The sequence below is a fragment of the Pelophylax lessonae genome (genome assembly GCF_965119305.1).
Source record: "Pelophylax lessonae genome assembly, chromosome: 2".
Taxonomy (NCBI): domain Eukaryota; kingdom Metazoa; phylum Chordata; class Amphibia; order Anura; family Ranidae; genus Pelophylax; species Pelophylax lessonae.
The window spans coordinates 716,035,781-716,053,691 of record NC_138769.1 but is presented as its reverse complement, the minus strand read 5'-3'; the positions used below and the strand labels follow the sequence as shown (position 1 = coordinate 716,053,691).

Here is a 17,911-nt window from a genome sequence, read left to right as displayed (position 1 = left end):
AAAACTATCATAGTTAATAACAATACCAAGTTCTTTGTCAGTCATCATTATCAATATAGACCCGTACTACAATTGAGCAGGCTAGAGGTGGGCAGGTGACACAGGAAGCTACAAATCCTAACCAGGAAATAGTGGTGTCCCTGGACTGGACTGTGCAGTGTGGTGTGGGTGTGGGAATCACATGACTGGCTAAACGGAATCCTTTAAAAGGTAAAATAATTCACAAGCACAAAACTTAAAATGTTTTTATTCTGGAACACAGTCGCATGCCAACAAGATTTTGTTTTTTACACAATAAGATAATGAATATTAGTATACTGAATGATGAAAGTAACATTCCTGTACACATTTTTTAAGGGTCAACTTCCTCAAGTCATTTCTCGCCTTTTTCCCTTCAAGAGAGGTCTCTGTCATGCTTACTGGGCTCCAAACTTCTGGGCATTATACAATGCAGCAGATAAAGTGCTTTCTAATATTGGTAAGGTTTTACACGTTTCTAAAATTTCAACACTAAACCCATACAGATTATACATTGATAAGTGCACACTCATCTGTAGTCACTAAATACCGGAATAAGCAGGAAGTGATGTCACCAAATACTGGCCCGTTCTTGCTCACAAAAAAATGAAGTGCGTTAGAAGAATCTAGTGCTGCCCTCTTTTACACACAGCTTGCTCCCCAATATCCATTTCATCAAAAGGATGTGAACTTCATTACATGCATAGCTCACTCCCCAATATCTGTTCCAGATCTGCACTCCAGTACACTCCACTCACCCCCCAGTATCCATGTCACCAGTGAGATCTGCACTCCAGTACACTCCACTCACCCCCCAGTATCCATGTCACCAGTGAGATCTGCACTCCAGTACACTCCACTCACCCCCCAGTATCCATGTCACCAGTGAGATCTGCACTCCAGTACACTCCACTCACCCCCCAGTATCCATGTCACCAGTGAGATCTGCACTCCAGTACACTCCACTCACTCCCCAGTATCCATGTCACCAGTGAGATCTGCACTCCAGTACCCTCCACTCACTCCCCAGTATCTATGTCACCAGTAAGATCTGCACTCCAGTACACTCCACTCACTCCCCAGTATCCATGTCACCAGTGAGATCTGCACTGCACTCACCCCCCCCCCCCCCAGTATCCATGTCACCAGTGAGATCTGCACTGCACTCACCCCCCAGTATCCATGTCACCAGTGAGATCTGCACTGCACTCACCCCCCAGTATCCATGTCACCAGTGAGATCTGCACTCCAGTACCCTCCACTCACTCCCCAGTATCCATGTCACCAGAGAGATCTGCACTGCACTCACCCCCCAGTATCCATGTCACCAGTGAGATCTGCACTCCAGTACACTCCACTTACTCCCCAGTATCCATGTCACCAGTGAGATCTGCACTCCAGTACACTCCACTTACTCCCCAGTATCCATGTCACCAGTAAGATCTGCACTCCAGTACACTCCACTCACCCCCCAGTATCCATGTCACCAGTGAGATCTGCACTCCAGTACACTCCACTCACTCCCCAGTATCCATGTCACCAGTGAGATCTGCACTCCAATACACTCCACTCACCCCCCAGTATCCAGTCACCAGTGAGATCTGCACCCCAGTACACGCCACTCACTCCCCAGTATCCATGTCACCAGTGAGATCTGCACTCCAGTACACTCCACTCACTCCCCAGTATCCATGTCACCAGTGAGATCTACACTCCACTCACCCCCCAGTATCCATGTCACCAGTAAGATCTGCACTCCAGTACACTCCACTCACCCCCCAGTATCATTGTCACCAGTGAGATCTGCACTCCAGAACACTCCACTCACTCCCCAGTATCCAGTCACCAGTGAGATCTGCACTCCAGTACACTCCACTCACTCCCCAGTATCCAGTCACCAGTGAGATCTGCACTCCAGTACACTCCACTCACTCCCCAGTATCCATGTCACCAGTGAGATCTGCACTCCAGTACCCTCCACTCACTCTCCAGTATTCATGTCACCAGTGAGATCTGCACTCCAGTACCCTCCACTCACTCCCCAGTATCCATGTCACCAGTAAGATCTTCACTCCAGTACACTCCACTCACTCCCCAGTATCCATGTCACCAGTGAGATCTGCACTGCACTCACCCCCCAGTATCCATGTCACCAGTGAGATCTGCACTGCACTCACCCCCCCAGTATCCATGTCACCAGTGAGATTTGCACTCCAGTACCCTCCACTCACTCCCCAGTATCCATGTCACCAGAGAGATCTGCACTGCACTCACCCCCCAGTATCCATGTCACCAGTGAGATCTGCACTCCAGTACACTCCACTTACTCCCCAGTATCCATGTCACCAGTGAGATCTGCACTCCAGTACACTCCACTCACTCCCCAGTATCCATGTCACCAGTGAGATCTGCACTCCAGTACACTCCACTTACTCCCCAGTATCCATGTCACCAGTAAGATCTGCACTCCAGTACACTCCACTCACCCCCCAGTAACCATGTCACCAGTGAGATCTGCACTCCAGTACCCTCCACTTACTCCCCAGTATCCATGTCACCAGTGAGATCTGCACTCCAATACACTCCACTCACCCCCCAGTATCCAGTCACCAGTGAGATCTGCACCCCAGTACACTCCACTCACTCCCCAGTATCCATGTCACCAGTGAGATCTGCACTCCAGTACACTCCACTCACCCCCCAGTATCTATGTCACCAGTGAGATCTGCACTCCAGTACACTCCACTCACCCCCCAGTATCATTGTCACCAGTGAGATCTGCACCCCAGTACACTCCACTCACCCCCCAGTATCCATGTCACCAGTGAGATCTGCACTCCAGTACACTCCACTCACCCCCCCAGTATCCATGTCACCAGTGAAATCTGCACCCTAGTACACATACAGAAATTCACTACCCAGTATCCATGTTGCTAGTGATATCTGCACTGCAGCACACACATCTCACTCTCTAGTATTCAGTACACATAGCTCATTCCCCAGTGTCCATATCACCAGTGAGATCTGCACTCCAGTACGTTCAGCTCACTTCCAGTATCCATGTCACCAGTGAGATCTGCATCACAGTTCACACACATTACCTATCGGTATCCATGTCATAAGGAAGATCTGCTTTCCAGCACACACACATAGCTCACTCCTCAGTATCCATGTTGCTAATGAGATCTGCAATTCATTAAACACACCTCACTCCTCAGTATCTATATCACCAGTGAGATCTGCATTCTAGTTAGCACAGCTTACCTCTAGGATCCATGTCACCTGTGTGATCCGCACTCCAGCACACACATCTTTCTTCTTCATATCCATGTCACTAATGGGTTATGTATTACTGTACACACAGCTCACTATTCAGTATTCATGACATCAGTGAGATTGTCACTTTAGTACACATAGCTCACTCCCCAGTATCCTTCTAACCTGTGAGATCTGCACCCCAGTACACACATAGCTCACTCCCCAGTATCCATACCCCCAGTGAGATCTTCCCTCCAATATACACAGCTCACCTCCCAGTATCTATGTCACCAGTGAGATCTGCACTCCAATACACACAGCTCACCTCCCAGTATACATGTCACCAGTGAGATCTGCACTCCAGTACACACCGCTCAAAGATTTTAAAATATTGAAAACTATTTTTGAAATGACATTTATTATTATTTATATTATACCAGATTTTAGTATGTGGGGTTAGGGATATTGTCATCCCAATGTCCAACCAAAACTGGAAAATCCATTATGGGAGTTTTGACCCTTAAGAAAACATTTTGTGATGCAGGTGTCAAGATGCATCTGGTGGACCCAACTGCCATTCGAACCGGATCCATGACGGGTGGGTTGGTTCAGGAGTTTGAACACAGCATCCTTCCATCTGTCACTCCACTGGCCACTTTGATCTGCACCCTTCTCTCCATCCTGGTAAGGAACAGAAAGACTGCTACTGAGCTGCTCTATTGTCCTCAATCCATTAGCTCAGTCCTCGTTCTAGGAGCTTTATATACAGTATAATTCAAGATAACTGAGCGAAGGGCTTTAGTGCCTCCTGAGTCACTTACCCAGATTCGGGATCCAGATTAGGAGTATGGGAGAATTAGTGCCCCATCCTTGGTGTCAGTGGAAGGAATGGTGCCCCATTGTTGGTGTCCGTGGAAGGAATGGTTTCCCATTGGTGTCAGTGGAAGGAATGGTGCCCCATTGTTGGTGTCAGTGGAAGGAATAGTGCCCCATTGTTGGTGTCAGTGGAAGGAATGGTGCCCCATTGTTGGTGTCAGTGGAAGGAATAGTGCCCCATTGTTGGTGTCAGTGGAAGGAATGGTGCCCCATTGTTGGTGTCAGTGGAAGGAATAGTGCCCCATTGTTGGTGTCAGTGGAAGGAATGGTGCCCCATTGTTTGTGTCAGTGGAAGGAATGGTGCCCCATTGTTGGTGTCAGTGGAAGGAATGGTGCCCCATTGTTGGTGTCAGTGGAAGGAATAGTGCCCCATTGTTGGTGTCAGTGGAAGGAATGGTGCCCCATTGTTTGTGTCAGTGGAAGGAATGGTGCCCCATTGTTGGTGTCAGTGGAAGGAATGGTGCCCCATTGTTGGTGTCAGTGGAAGGAATGGTGCCCCATTGTTGGTGTCAGTGGAAGGAATGGTGCCACATTGTTGGTGTCAGTGGAAGGAATGGTGCCCCATTGTTGGTGTCCGTGGAAGGAATGTTGCCCCATCGTTGGTGTCAGTGAGAGGAATAGTGCCCCATTGTTGGTGTCAGTAGAAGGAATGGTGCTTCATTGTTGGTTTCAGTGTGGGGGGGGGGGGGGGGGGGGGGATAGTGCCCCAAGTGCTTAGTAAAGGAAAAGGGCTGCAGTTTGGAGACCACCCATTTAGGCTATAGTGGAGTTTTCTTTATGAGATTGTTTATGTTCGTTAAAGAAGAACTTTGATCGATTTTTAAAATCATAAATGTCAGCAGCTTTAAATACTGCAGCTGCTGACTTTTACAAATCAGACACTTACCAGTGCATGGAGTCCAGCACTCTCTTCGCGTGAGCCAAATCTGCCCAGGGGATACCTGGCGCCACCATTTCTGATTGGGGGGAGGCTGTCACTTCCAGCTGTTTTGCATCCGGATCTCTACTGCACATGCATGCGATTACGCTGTGCTGTCAGATGCATAATGTGTCCCAGGGTTGCAGGCAGGGGGCGCCAGGCTTACTAAATTCTTGCTTAGGCAAGAATGGTGGGAGTGGATACCTGTTAGAAAAATGTACCACTTTCAGAAAGAGACCCAACCTAATCTGATAGGGGTAGGTAGATGAGTGGTACTTTTAGGTGAAAATCTGCTTTAAAGTGTATGTGAACCTATACAATGAACTTCTATTTGTTCCCTTTGGGTCTGTTAAATAGCATAGAAAGTAGGAACTCCCTGTGGGTGTATATCACCCCCAACTGCTACAATAACTGCACTGCATGTTTTATTTTATTTTGTTGAGAAATCACTTTGGAAAACACCCCCTAGCATTTCTGGGCCATCTTGAGTAAGGGAAGATGCTTCATGTATCATTTACTTCCTGGAATCCACTTGCCCTTTGCTCAGGCATGAAGGGTGTGCTTAGCTGAGAAAACCCCTCCTCCTCTCTTGAGGACTTCTGGAATACATTGTATCATTTTCGCCAAAAACCAGTAAGTAACTGAGAATTGTAAAAAAAAAAAAAAAAAATAGATAGATAGAAAATATATCATATTTGCTTGTTTTATCTATTTACTAATGCTAGCAGCATAAGGATTAAAAATAGTCAAAGTTGATTGAGAGAGTGAAGTTTTGCTTTAATGTTATTGCAATCCATAAATTTTACTACATGCATCCTGTTGTTTGCCAGCCATCAGTTTTCCACCTGTGGATGAGACCCCGCGGACCTGCCGGTTTCCTCCGCTGTCTGGTCCTGTGCGCCCTCGGGTCATTTATGTTTGGCTGGCACGTACATGAGAAAGCCGTCCTCCTGGCCATCCTTCCATTAAGGTGAGGTTTCTCTGAATTTACAACTGTGCTGCTGGCCTTTTATGTATCTTGAAGTTCAAGGTTGGATGGGCTGGGTAGAGGTTTCTTCTAAAGGTGCATTTCATGTACAGTACACTCACTGACCACTTTATTAGGTCCCCCTTGCTGGTACCGGGTTGGACACCCTTTTGCCTTCAGAACTGCCTTCATTCTTCGTGGCAGAGATTCAACAAGGTGTTGGAAACATTCCTCCAGAGATTTTGGTCCATAGTGACATGATAGCATCACGCAGTTGCTGCAGATTTGTCGGCTGCACATCCATGATGCCAATCTCCTGCTCCACCACATCCCAAAGGTCCTCTATTGGATGAGATGTGGTGAGTGTGGAGGCCATTGGAGTACAGTGACCTCATTGTCATGGTGAAGAAACCAGCGGTGAGATGATTGGAGCTTTGTGACATGGTGCATTATCCTGCTGGAAGGAGCCATCAGAAGATGGGGACACTGTAGTCATAAAGGGATGGACATGGTCAGCAACAATACTCAGGTAGGCCGTGGCATATAAACGATGCTCAATTGGTACCAAGGGGCCCAAAGTGTGCCAAGAAAATATCCCCCACACCATTACACCCCCAGCCTTAACCACCCCACACCATTACACCCCCACCACCAGCCTGAGCCGTTGATACAAGGCAGGATGGGTCCATGCTTTCATGTTTACGCCAAATTCTGACCCTACCATCTGAATGTTGCAGCTAAAATTGAGACTCAGCAGACCAGGCAACGTTTTTCCAATCTTCTGTTGTCCAATTTTGGTGAGCCTGTACGAATTGTAGCCTCAGTTTCCTGTTTCTAGCTGACAGGAGTGGCTCCCGGTGTGGTCTTCTGCTGCTGTAGCCCATCTGCTTCCAAGTTGTGTGTTCAGAGGCTGTTCTCCCATCACAGCCAGAAAACTGACCACACCAGAATGGATGTGCCCTCATACCTAGCATGGTCAGTTTGAAATAGGAAAGCAGAGGGACTGGCAGGATCGGCAGGAATTTCACACAAAAGAAGCAATGCAAAGAGAACAGGATACTTTTTAACACAAGTACATGGTACAGCTAACATATATCAGGAATATGAAATATTAGAGTAACATATTCTTTAAAGAGGAAGTAAAGCTTGTACATATAGGTAAGCTTATGATATGACTTACCTATAGGTACTGTAAATATCTCCTAAACATGTACCGTTTAGGAGATATTTACTTTGCATCACTGGCGCATGCGTTCTGAAGGAATGGCCGCCTGTGCTGTTCCTTCAGAGCCCTGTGCAATAAATAGCCGCTCCCGCACGCATGCGGGAGTGACATCATTGCAGTTTTGGCCAATCAGATGGCTGGAGGACGCAAACTCAGAAGGGTGAACATGTCGCCCATGTCAGCGGTGAGCGGGCGTCGCTGCAGGGGTTCGTTCTAAGGTAAGTATTTCATAATGCGCTAGTATTCGATGCATACTAGCTCATTATGCCTTTTTGTCTTTCAGGTTTTTTTTTTTTTTTATTTGGAGGTTTACAACCTCTGAGGTAGGCTCTCGTATCATAAAATTTTGGTAGTTGTAAAGGAGACTGTTCAATCAGATGGTAACATGTATGACCAGCCTATGTCCTTGCCTCTCAGCAGGAATTCCCAATTTGGAGAAGCCAATGGAGAGTGTGACATCAGTTGTCATTGGAATGGCTGCAGCGTTGGGACTGGTGGAAATGTATCTCCATTGGACTGACTGAGATATATAAAAGGCCTGCCATTAAATCACAGTGCCGGCAACCCTTTACTATGTAATGTCTGTGTCTTTTCTTTCAGCATACTAGCAGTCAGCAGTGCAAAGGATGCTGGGATATATTTGATTCTGGCAACAACGGGACACTTCTCCCTCTTCCCTCTGCTCTTCACAACACAAGGTAAAAGACTCCTATATCTATCATGGAAAGGACTGTGCTATAACATGAGGTTCAAATCATGGAGGACCATCAAATTTAGAATCTAAATACATATAGGTGTATGGATTATGTGCTTAAAGCGATACTCAGGGACATTGGTCCAGCTTGGCTCGATGTAAGTGTCCATAACGGATATCCTGTTAATCACTGGGGATGCTGAAAATCAGTGTTAGTCCACAATACATGCCTTAAGAGCTGTGATCTTCTGGACTCTACACCAGCAGCTTCCCCCCCTGCACACTGAGCATGGGGTCGCACGTCTGACACCGCTGCTATTCGGAGAACAACTTTATTTTTTTTTTTTTCAGTAAATACAAGGTTTTTTTCTGATTGGACAAGGTGGAGAGGAGGGGGTGGATGATGTCACAATCTCAACCTCATCCAGTCAACACCTCGTCAGAGAACCTTTTTACTGGTTGCTTAAAACTTTTAGCTCTTGAAGTAGCAGTGGAGTAACGTGGTAAATATAGGGGAAGTCCTACATGCAGCCCTTAACATGTTCAGGGGGGTCACATGATTGGGAAGTTACATGGACAGGCATTAAGGCAGAATTGTGATGGTTAGAATGCTGAATGACATTGCGCTCACTTGCTCATGCGGTAAATGCAATTGCCATTCAGAGGATTTTGACATTCTTGTTGGGATTTGGGGATTATTGTTCCATATACCATAAGAAATCTTCACTTTCTGACTTGGGGTCACTTTAAGATTACATTCTTAATACTGTAGTAGTTGTTGGCGGTGGACACTCCTAAGGGTATGTAGACTTGTTGCCCTGACCAAGTTGACCTTCGTTTCAGCAGGCACCTGGAGACCACTCTGACAAACATGTCACACAGCGTATGGGTTCTCAGAAGGATCTGTGTTTATTCATCTGCGTAGCAGCTTATATGTAAAACTTACACAATGTAAAAGTATATTCAGAACCAATCATCTTTTCAGCACACGTATGCATAAAACTCTATCGTGATGGAAATTTACAAAACCTTCTATATAAGCTAAATACTAATTTCCTTCAGTAGTGATATGTTGTATGGATTTTATTTGATCCCTTAGTAGTGATCTTCTGTAAAGGTTGTATTTTATCCTGTTGTGATATTCTCTCTAGAATTTACTTGATCCTGTTGTAATAATATACTGTAAGGATTTTTTTTGCGATAAGTAAGAACTTTTCGCCAATGTTTTTTAGAGCTGCCTATCAAGATCTTTCTAATGGCAATTTTCACCGTGTTCAGCGTCAGTTCGTTGAAGGCACTTTTCAGGTAAGCCACAATCTTTTATTCACTGATATTTAGTTAGGTAGACATCAAATATACCGAGGCACAGAGCGGGTGACTTCTGCAGAAGATGTCCACCCATCACCACTTCGTATTTACCAACTAGAGATGAGGGTCATGTATTGGGGGGATAAGAGCGATGAGGGTCATGTATTGGGGGATATGGGAGATGAGGGTCATGTATTGGGGGATATGAGAGAAGAGGCTCATGTATTGGGGGATATGAGAGAAGAGGCTCATGTATTGGGGGATATGAGAGATGAGGGTCATGAATTGTGGGATATGAGAGAAGAGGCTCATGTATTGGGGGGATATGAGAAATAAGGGTCGTGTATCGGGGGGGGGGGGGGTTATGGAAGATTAAGGTCATGTATTGTAGGATATAAGAGATGAGGGTCATGTATTGGGGGATATAAGAGATGAGGGTCATGTATTGGGGGGGGATATGAGAAATAAGGGTCATGTATCGGGGGGGGGGGGGTTATGGAAGATTAAGGTCATGTATTGGGGGATATAAGAGATGAGGGTCATGTATTGGGGGATAGAAGAGATGAGGGTCATGTATTGGGGGGGGATATGAGAAATAAGGGTCATGTATGGGGGGGGGGGGGGGCTATGGAAGATTAAGGTCAGGTATTGTGGGATATAAAAGATGAGGGTCATGTATTGTGGGGGGATATGGGAGATGAGGGACGTGTATTGTGGGGATATAGTTACCTAGTTGTCCATTTGACTCCGCCAATGAAAAAAAAACAGGGATTTGAGGGTCTTTTATTGGGGGATATGGGAGATGAGGGACATGTATCAGGGGGTTATGGAAGATGAGGGTCATGTATTGGGAGATGAGGGTCATGTATTGGGGGATATGGGAGATGAGGGTCATGTATTGGGAGATGAGGGTCATGTATTGGGGGATATGGGAGATGAGGGTCATGTATTGGGAGATGAGGGTCATGTATTGGGGGATATGGGAGATGAGGGTCATGTATTGGGGGATAAGAGAGATGAGGGTCATGTATCGGGGGATAAGAGAGATGAGGGTCATGTATTGGGAGATGAGGGTCATGTATTGGGAGATGAGGGTCATGTATCGGGGGGTATGGGAGATGAGGGTCATGTATCGGGGGATAAGAGAGATGAGGGTCATGTATTGTGGGATATAAGAGATGAGGGTCATGTATTGGGGGGATATGAGAAATAAGGGTCATGTATCGGGGTGGAAGATGGAAGATTAAGGTCAGGTATTGTGGGATATAAGAGATGAGGGTCATGTATTGTGGGGGGTATGGGAGATGAGGGACGTGTATTGTGGGGATATAGTTACCTAGTTGTCCATTTGACTCCGCCAATGAAAAAAAACAGGGATTTGAGGGTCTTTTATTGGGGGATATGGGAAATGAGGGTCATGTATCAGGGGGTTATGGAACATGAGGATCATGTATTGGGGGATATGAGAGATGAGGGTCATGTATTGGGGGATAAGAGCGATGAGGGTCATGTATTTGGGGGGGGGGGGGGGAATAAGAGAGATGAGGATCATTTATTGGGGGATAAGAGCGATCAACAAGTTCCTGAGAGATAGAAGAAGCCATCAGATAATTTAACACTCCGGCATCTAACAAAGATATGGTATAATCAGATTTAAGTGGACTGACCCTTTAAAACAAATCTATCATGTCTGAACTTCCTCTAAAAATGCTACTTGCCTGACTGTAATTGCCAATCATTAATACTTTGAGGATATAAACATCAGGAGGTATTTAGATCAGGAGTTCCGACTTCACTTGCTGCATACTTGTTCCAGGTCAGTGACCTGGCAAATATTGCATTCTAGGACAGCCAGGCAGCTGGCATTTTATTTAGCAAGTTTGGCAACGGCTGCCTGAAAATTATTTTTTCTTACAGGTTTCCGTTTAACACTGAACTCCAGTCAAACAGCTGAATACAGAGAGGAACTTTGTATATATATCCGAGCTGTTTTACTTGCTGAAGGATGTGTATTTATGTCCATCCAGTCCTGAGATTTGCACAGATCTGCCACATAGCATAGTCCTGTCTTGCAGGGCATTCCTGATTTTTCTCTGCTGCAGTTCAGTAACACTTACAGGTCTTGCCTCTCCCCCTTCTGACTAGACAATGAAAGGAGAAGCAGCACACTTGCCCCTTGTTAGCACACAAGTATTGCAGCACAACTGGTTGGTTGCTTCTGCTGCTCCTTCTGCTCCCAGTCTGATCTTTTCTGCAAAAGTCTGGTACCTGGTCATATTCTAGTACTTATCATTACTTGAAAAATTCCATTTAATGATGTTATTATTATTATTATTATATAGGATTATTATATAGGATTTATATAGCGCAGACCGTTTACGTAGCACAGATACAATACACTTTAATACAGGAGGAATCAGAGGGCCCTGCTCATTAGAGCTTACAATCTAAGAAGGAGGGACAAGAGGTAATAACTGTGGGGGATGGGCTGATGGAGAAAATAAAAGTACAGTTGTTAGGTGTTTGCCAGATAGGCTTAGCTGAAGAGATGAGTTTTCAGGGATCGTCTGAAAGTGGACAAAGTAGGAGATAGTTGGACAGATTGAGGTAGAGCATTCCAGAGGATGGAAAAGGCTCGGGAGAAGTCCTGGAGGCGAGCGTGGGAAGAGGTGACGAGGGAGCTAGAGAGGAGGAGGTCTTGGGAGGAACGAAGAGAACGAGTTGGTTGGTATTTTGAGACCAGGTTGGTGATGTAGCTGGGGGCCAAGTTATGGATGGCTTTGTAAGTTATGGTTAGTACCTTAAATTTAATTTGTAGGTTGAGTTGCAGCCAATGGAAGGATTGGCAAAGAGGTAGCAGACACTGAGCGGTTTGTAAGGTGGAGGAGTCTGGCAGCAGCGTTCATGATGGACTGAACGGGGGGGATAGTCTTTTTTTAAATGTAAGCCAGTGAGAAGGGAGTAATCGAGACAAGAGAGGACCAGGGGAGTGGATTAGAAGCTTGGTGGTGTCGTTGGTTAGGACTGCATTAGGTCTGGAGTTCAGCTTTGCTGGGTAGCTTTTATTGCAATCACCTTTTCTTGGTATTGTTGCAGGAAAGATGGCCGTCTCCTGGGGTGTATGGAGACACTGTACCTCTTGGGTTTGGTCCCGCTGGAGCTGCTATGTGAAATCATTTACCCGTTAACCCCCTGGCAGCAGAGTCTACCCTTTGTTCCTCTGATGCTGACCTCCATATACTGCGCACTGGGTGTTGGATACTCCTGGATCAGACTCTATGCTTCCGTCTTCACAGATCCTGCAGCTACTCACAAGAAACGTCAATGAAGACTTCTACTAATCGGGCAAAGTGACCGGTTCACTATAATACCCCCCCCCCCCCCCTCCCAGCAACACAAACCCACCTTTCCTTCACTCCTCTGCTCTGTTCAGCTGTCAGGACAAAGAAAGGAAGCCCTGTGAAAGATCCAAAGGTGGTCTTCTGGGCCTTGTGAAAGCTCCAAGGAGTCAAAGGTGGTCTTCTGGGCCTTGTGAAAGCTCCAAAGAGCCAAAGGTGGTCTTCTGGGCCTTGTGAAAGCTCCAAAGATCCAAAGGTGGTCTTCTGGGCCTTGTGAAAGCTCCAAAGAGCCAAAGGTGGTCTTCTGGGCCTTGTGAAAGCTCCAAAGAACCAAAGGTGGTCTTCTGGGCCTTTTGAAAGCTCCAAAGAACCAAAGGTGGTCTTCTGGGCCTTTTGAAAGCTGCAAAGAACCAAAGGTGGTCTTCTGGGCCTTTTGAAAGCTCCAAAGAACCAAAGGTGGTCTTCTGGGCCTTTTGAAAGTTCCAAAGAACCAAAGGTGGTCTTTTGGGCCTTTTGAAAGCTCCAAAGATCCAAAGGTGGTCTTCTGGGCCTTGTGAAAGCTCCAAAGATGGTCTTCTGGGCCTTGTGAAAGCTCCAAAGAGCCAAAGGTGGTCTTCTGGGCCTTGTGAAAGCTCCAAAGAACCAAAGGTGGTCTTCTGGGCCTTTTGAAAGCTCCAAAGAACCAAAGGTGGTCTTCTGGGCCTTTTGAAAGCTCCAAAGGAGGTCTTCTGGGCTTTATGAAAGCTCCAAAGAGTCAAAGGTGGTCTTCTGGGCCCTTTGAAAGCTCCAAAAAACCAAAGGTGGTCTTCTGGGCCTTTTGAAAGCTCCAAAGAACCAAAGGTGGTCTTCTGGGCCTTTTGAAAGCTCCAAAGAACCAAAGGTGTTCTTCTGGGCCTTTTGAAAGCTCCAAAGAACCAAAGGTGGTCTTCTGGGCCTTTTGAAAGCTCCAAAGAACCAAAGGTGGTCTTCTGGGCCTTTTGAAAGCTCCAAAGAACCAAAGGTGGTCTTCTGGGCCTTTTGAAAGCTCCAAAGAACCAAAGGTGGTCTTCTGGGCCTTTTGAAAGCTCCAAAGGAGGTCTTCTGGGCTTTATGAAAGCTCCAAAGAGTCAAAGGTGGTCTTCTGGGCCCTTTGAAAGCTCCAAAGAACCAAAGGTGGTCTTCTGGGCCTTGTGAAAGCTCCAAAGGTGGTCTTCTGGGCCTCGTGAAAGCTCCAAAGAGCCAAAGGTGGTCTTCTGGGCCTCGTGAAAGCTCCAAAGAGCCAAAGGTGGTCTTCTGGGCATTGTGACAGCACTGGGCCTTTCACAATGCACCAACACTGCTCCTCCGTACTCCAAGGTACAGTACTGGGTATAGTCTTACCTCCTCCTGGTGGCTGAACAGAGAATGGGGAGCGAGGGAAAGGTGAGGGGAGGGGAAGCATTTCAGCAAACCTTTTTGTTTTGTATAGCTAAGCACAGGTCTGCTTTAAAGATAAGAATGACGTTGTAGAGAAACCTATTTTTATATGATGCAGAAAAAAGACTTTTTTTGTTAATAAAACGTCAATTGCTGTCATTTTTGTCTCAGATGGTTTTTAGTGTTCATTTTGTCTGGTTGTCTCATAATCAAAGTCATGCTTTGTGCAAAGCAATAATGACCATTTGCCAGGAGCCTTGCCTCTAGTGTATCTAAACCCTTAGTTGTGGTGGCCGCATTCGTTTTCCTTTGTCAGGTTTTTTTTTTTCTTCACATTTTTACCTGGCGATCGCACCAGTAAGACAATTCCCCTCCCTGGGTGGTAACTTATTCACTGTATTATATCTCTGAGGGTGCTACTCTGTCATTGACTAGATGACAGAACATCCCCTTCCTCTTTGATATATCATAGACGGGAGGTGTTCTGTAGTCTCCTGGGAGAGCAGGGATAGTGTAACTGATGGGGCACAGCACAGGTAGGTATTAGCAGGCTCAAGTATTTATTGCACTTACTGAACAGATTTAATAAAACGCTGAATGGTGGAATTACAGACCAAAATGGAGCAAATAGAAGAAGTTCATTGGTAGGGCTTACATACAGTGCCTTTTAAGTATTCATACCCCTTGAGATTTTCCACGTTTTGTCATGTTACAACCAAAAAACGGAAATGTATTTTTATTGGGATTTATTGTGATAGACCGACACAAAGTGGCACATAAAAGGAAAATGATAAATGGTTTTCAAAATGTTTTACAAATAAATATGTAAATGCAAAAAAGAGAAGGTTGGGACTTTATATGAGAGACATGGCGGTGACAAGGCTTGCACAGTTGAAAGATCATATTTAATGGTATTGCACAAAATACAAACATGATAAACATAATAAGACATAATGTATGGTATCAAATAGCTGAATTGGCAAAAAAGAAGTTGGTTCCTAAAACAGCTTCGAAACAAGCCAGCATAGCAAAATAAACAATCTAAATGAGTAATGGGTTTAACCATAACATCCATTGACTGACGCGTTTCGTGGACTGAGTATGCCACTTCTTCAGAGTCGATGTATGATCCATATCTACAATAAAAAATGCGTATAAGAACATTGCATGAGCTGGTGGTTAATGGAAGCTGATAAAGGAAGGAAAAGGGAGGATTGGCCCCACAGTTCCAGAAACTTACATGGTGATCCTGGCGCAAACTGGCAATGGAGGTAAAGGCATGAGCCCTGGTGACTCCCATGGGAGCTGAGGACGTATAGGGTCAGCGGCGTAGGCAAGAAACGCCACACACAAAGACAAATGAGTAGAAGGAGTTGTCTGGATATTGGTAGTAATATATCTATATCAAATAAGTAGTGGTAGATATTACAAATTATATGTAAATATATACTATATCATTAAAATGGCAATAAATATGTAAATATATGTACCATTGTATGACTTATATGTTATGGAGGGAAAAGAGAGGTTGGATATAAGAAATGATAATAAATAATAGGTACTAAGTATCTATATCAAATAGACTAAAATATGTGTGTGGTCATGAAGAAGTGTAAAATGGCTTGCATAATATGAATGAATGTGATTGGATTTATGTGTGAAAATATCTGTGGAATGATAAAGAAAAAAATGCAAGTGAAGTGAGGGAAAAGAGCACTGAGACCGAAATGTGAGAAGTATGTGAATAGGTGGAGTAAGACCACGAAATGCCAGTGGAAGTAAGGTTACCAAGTGAAACCAATAGAGGAAAAAAGGAGGGAGTGGGATGTTGTACTCCCATTGGGGACTGTGCCCAAGAAAAAGAGAGAGGGAATGAGATGGAAAGGGACTGAGTGGTAACCCAAGAGTGTGATAAACGTGGGAGGAAGGTGAAAAAGAAAAGTACCAGCTAGGATATCGTAGAAGGTGTGCAGGGTGTCCGCCAAGTGCCGTCGGTCCTATAGCGTCCAGCGTCGCGTATAGTGCATCTGGGGGGAGCCGCGGGAACGGCTGGAGAGGCCAACCCGTCCAGCCGGCTCCCTTTTGAGCACTGAAGATAGAAATCCGCTGTCGGCGTGTAGGTATCGCATGACACCACACGACGGCGCGGGACGTGAAAAATGTGGCGTGCATTTGTATTCACCCCCCCTGTACCCTGATACCCCTAACTAAAATCTAGTGGAAGCAATTGCCTATTATTAAATAGAGTCCACTTGTGTGTAATTTAATCTCTGTATAAATAAAGCTGTTCTGTGAAGCCTTGAAAGGTTTTGGAGAAGGTTATCTACCTCTGGACCGTAAGATGACCAGGCCTTTTTTTGCGATACGGCACTGCGTTACTTTAACGGACAATTGCGCGGTCGTGCGACGCTGTACCCAAATACAATTGATGTCCCTTTTTCTCCACAAATAGAGCTTTCTTTTGATGGTTTTTGATCACCTCTGCGATTTTTTATTTTTATCAAATCGCCTTTCAGGACAGCACCTGGAGAGAGCGCAGCTCCACCCAAAATCAGGAAACACTGCAGACTTTAAATCCCTCCTCTTCCACCATGCCTTCAGTTGTTGTGTTTCCTCCTCCATGGTGGAAGCACTGCAAGGAACCTCTTGTGGGTAGCTACGCTCTCTCCAGGTGGGGGGGGGGGGGTTAACCTTAGTAGGTTGTGATGATGCTGCCCGTCCAATCCTCCCCGGGGGGGGGGGGGGGGTACCGAGGATGTCGCTTGCCTTCCTATAGTTCAGGGGAGCTGGGCCTTGCTGGTGGTCCCGTCTGTGCGCCCGGGGTCCGCTTGTGAGTAGTTGGGCCGGTTTTCTAATTTGAATTTCCTGCCATGTCAGTCCCGGGTCCCCGCTTGTAAGGGGGCAGGCGCGGTGGGCGGGACCTCCGGCGTGGTTCTGGCTGCTGAAAACGAGGGTCAGCGGCGGGTCAAGGGCTGGTGCTTCCACTTCCGGTCCTGGGGTAGTGAGGACGCCAGTGGCGGTATTTTTTAATCTGATCGGTTCACTGCTCTCTCGCTGCGTTATCCATAGGGATGGAAGAGAAGTCGACAGCAACGGCGAATGTAGGCGCCTCCAGCACCAGCCAGCCCCAGGTAAGAGGGGGCAGGGGACCCTCTTACTTTACTATTGGGCTTACTATGTTGGTTGTTTTCTTTGCCTCTATTTGAGCCTGCCACTGTTTAGGTTGGTTTATAAATGCTTCAGCCCTACAGTGTTATGTTGTGGAGTCTGTTGTTTTTTTCTGCGGTGGGTGCACCTTTTTTTCCTTTTAGGTATTAGGTTGTTTCACCTGGGTGTTAAGAGGTGTCTGTTTATTTAGGTAGATGATAGGAATTTTTGTTTGGTTTTCAGGGGAAAGCCACGGTTAAGTCCAGGTCCCCTTCAGTGAAAAGGAAGTGTCCTTCCTGCAAGTCTCCTTTAACCGCTTGCCGACCGCCGCAAGTACATATACTGCGGCGGTCAGCCCCTCACAGGGAAAGTGACGTATATATACTTCACTAGCCTGTGAGGCTCTGGGGAGCGAGCATGCGCCGCCGGCGGCCCGCTCCCTCGCGGTCACGGACCCCCCCCCCCCCCCCCCTCCCTCCGCGCGTGTGACCGGCGGACCCGATGTCCGCCGCTCACTCTGCGATCGTCGAGGGAGAAAGGCAGGCAGCTTGTGTAAACAAGCCGCCTGTCATTCTCCCCTGTGTAGAAACACTGATCATACGGTTCTACTATGTAGGACCGTTGATCATTGTTCCTACAGCTCAAGCCACAGCCAATCACAGTTAGAATCACGCCCCTAGGGACACACACAGCCCCTCCCTCTCAAATAAAGTTAACCCCTTCACTGCCAGTGTATTTTTACAGTAACAGTGCATATGTATAGCAC

At 46.2% G+C, this 17,911-nt stretch overlaps 1 protein-coding gene across 2 annotated transcripts in view; it reads left to right on the top strand.

The window, feature by feature from the left end:
* ALG8 (ALG8 alpha-1,3-glucosyltransferase) overlaps positions 1–12,731 on the top strand; it is a gene marked incomplete at its 3' end in the record, with an annotated part of 36,902 nt that extends 24,171 nt beyond the window's left edge. The window contains exons 8-13 of one of the 2 annotated variants that reach the window (XM_082245290.1): positions 358–478; positions 3,821–3,960; positions 5,902–6,041; positions 7,864–7,961; positions 9,190–9,262; positions 12,362–12,731. In XM_082245290.1, the coding sequence (XP_082101416.1) occupies positions 358–478; positions 3,821–3,960; positions 5,902–6,041; positions 7,864–7,961; positions 9,190–9,262; positions 12,362–12,593 (804 nt within the window). Of the gene's footprint in view, positions 1–357; positions 479–3,820; positions 3,961–5,901; positions 6,042–7,863; positions 7,962–9,189; positions 9,267–12,361 lie in introns of those variants that run through there. The other variant, XM_082245291.1, reaches the window with a different exon arrangement.
* Between the last annotated feature and the right edge of the window lie 5,180 nt (positions 12,732–17,911).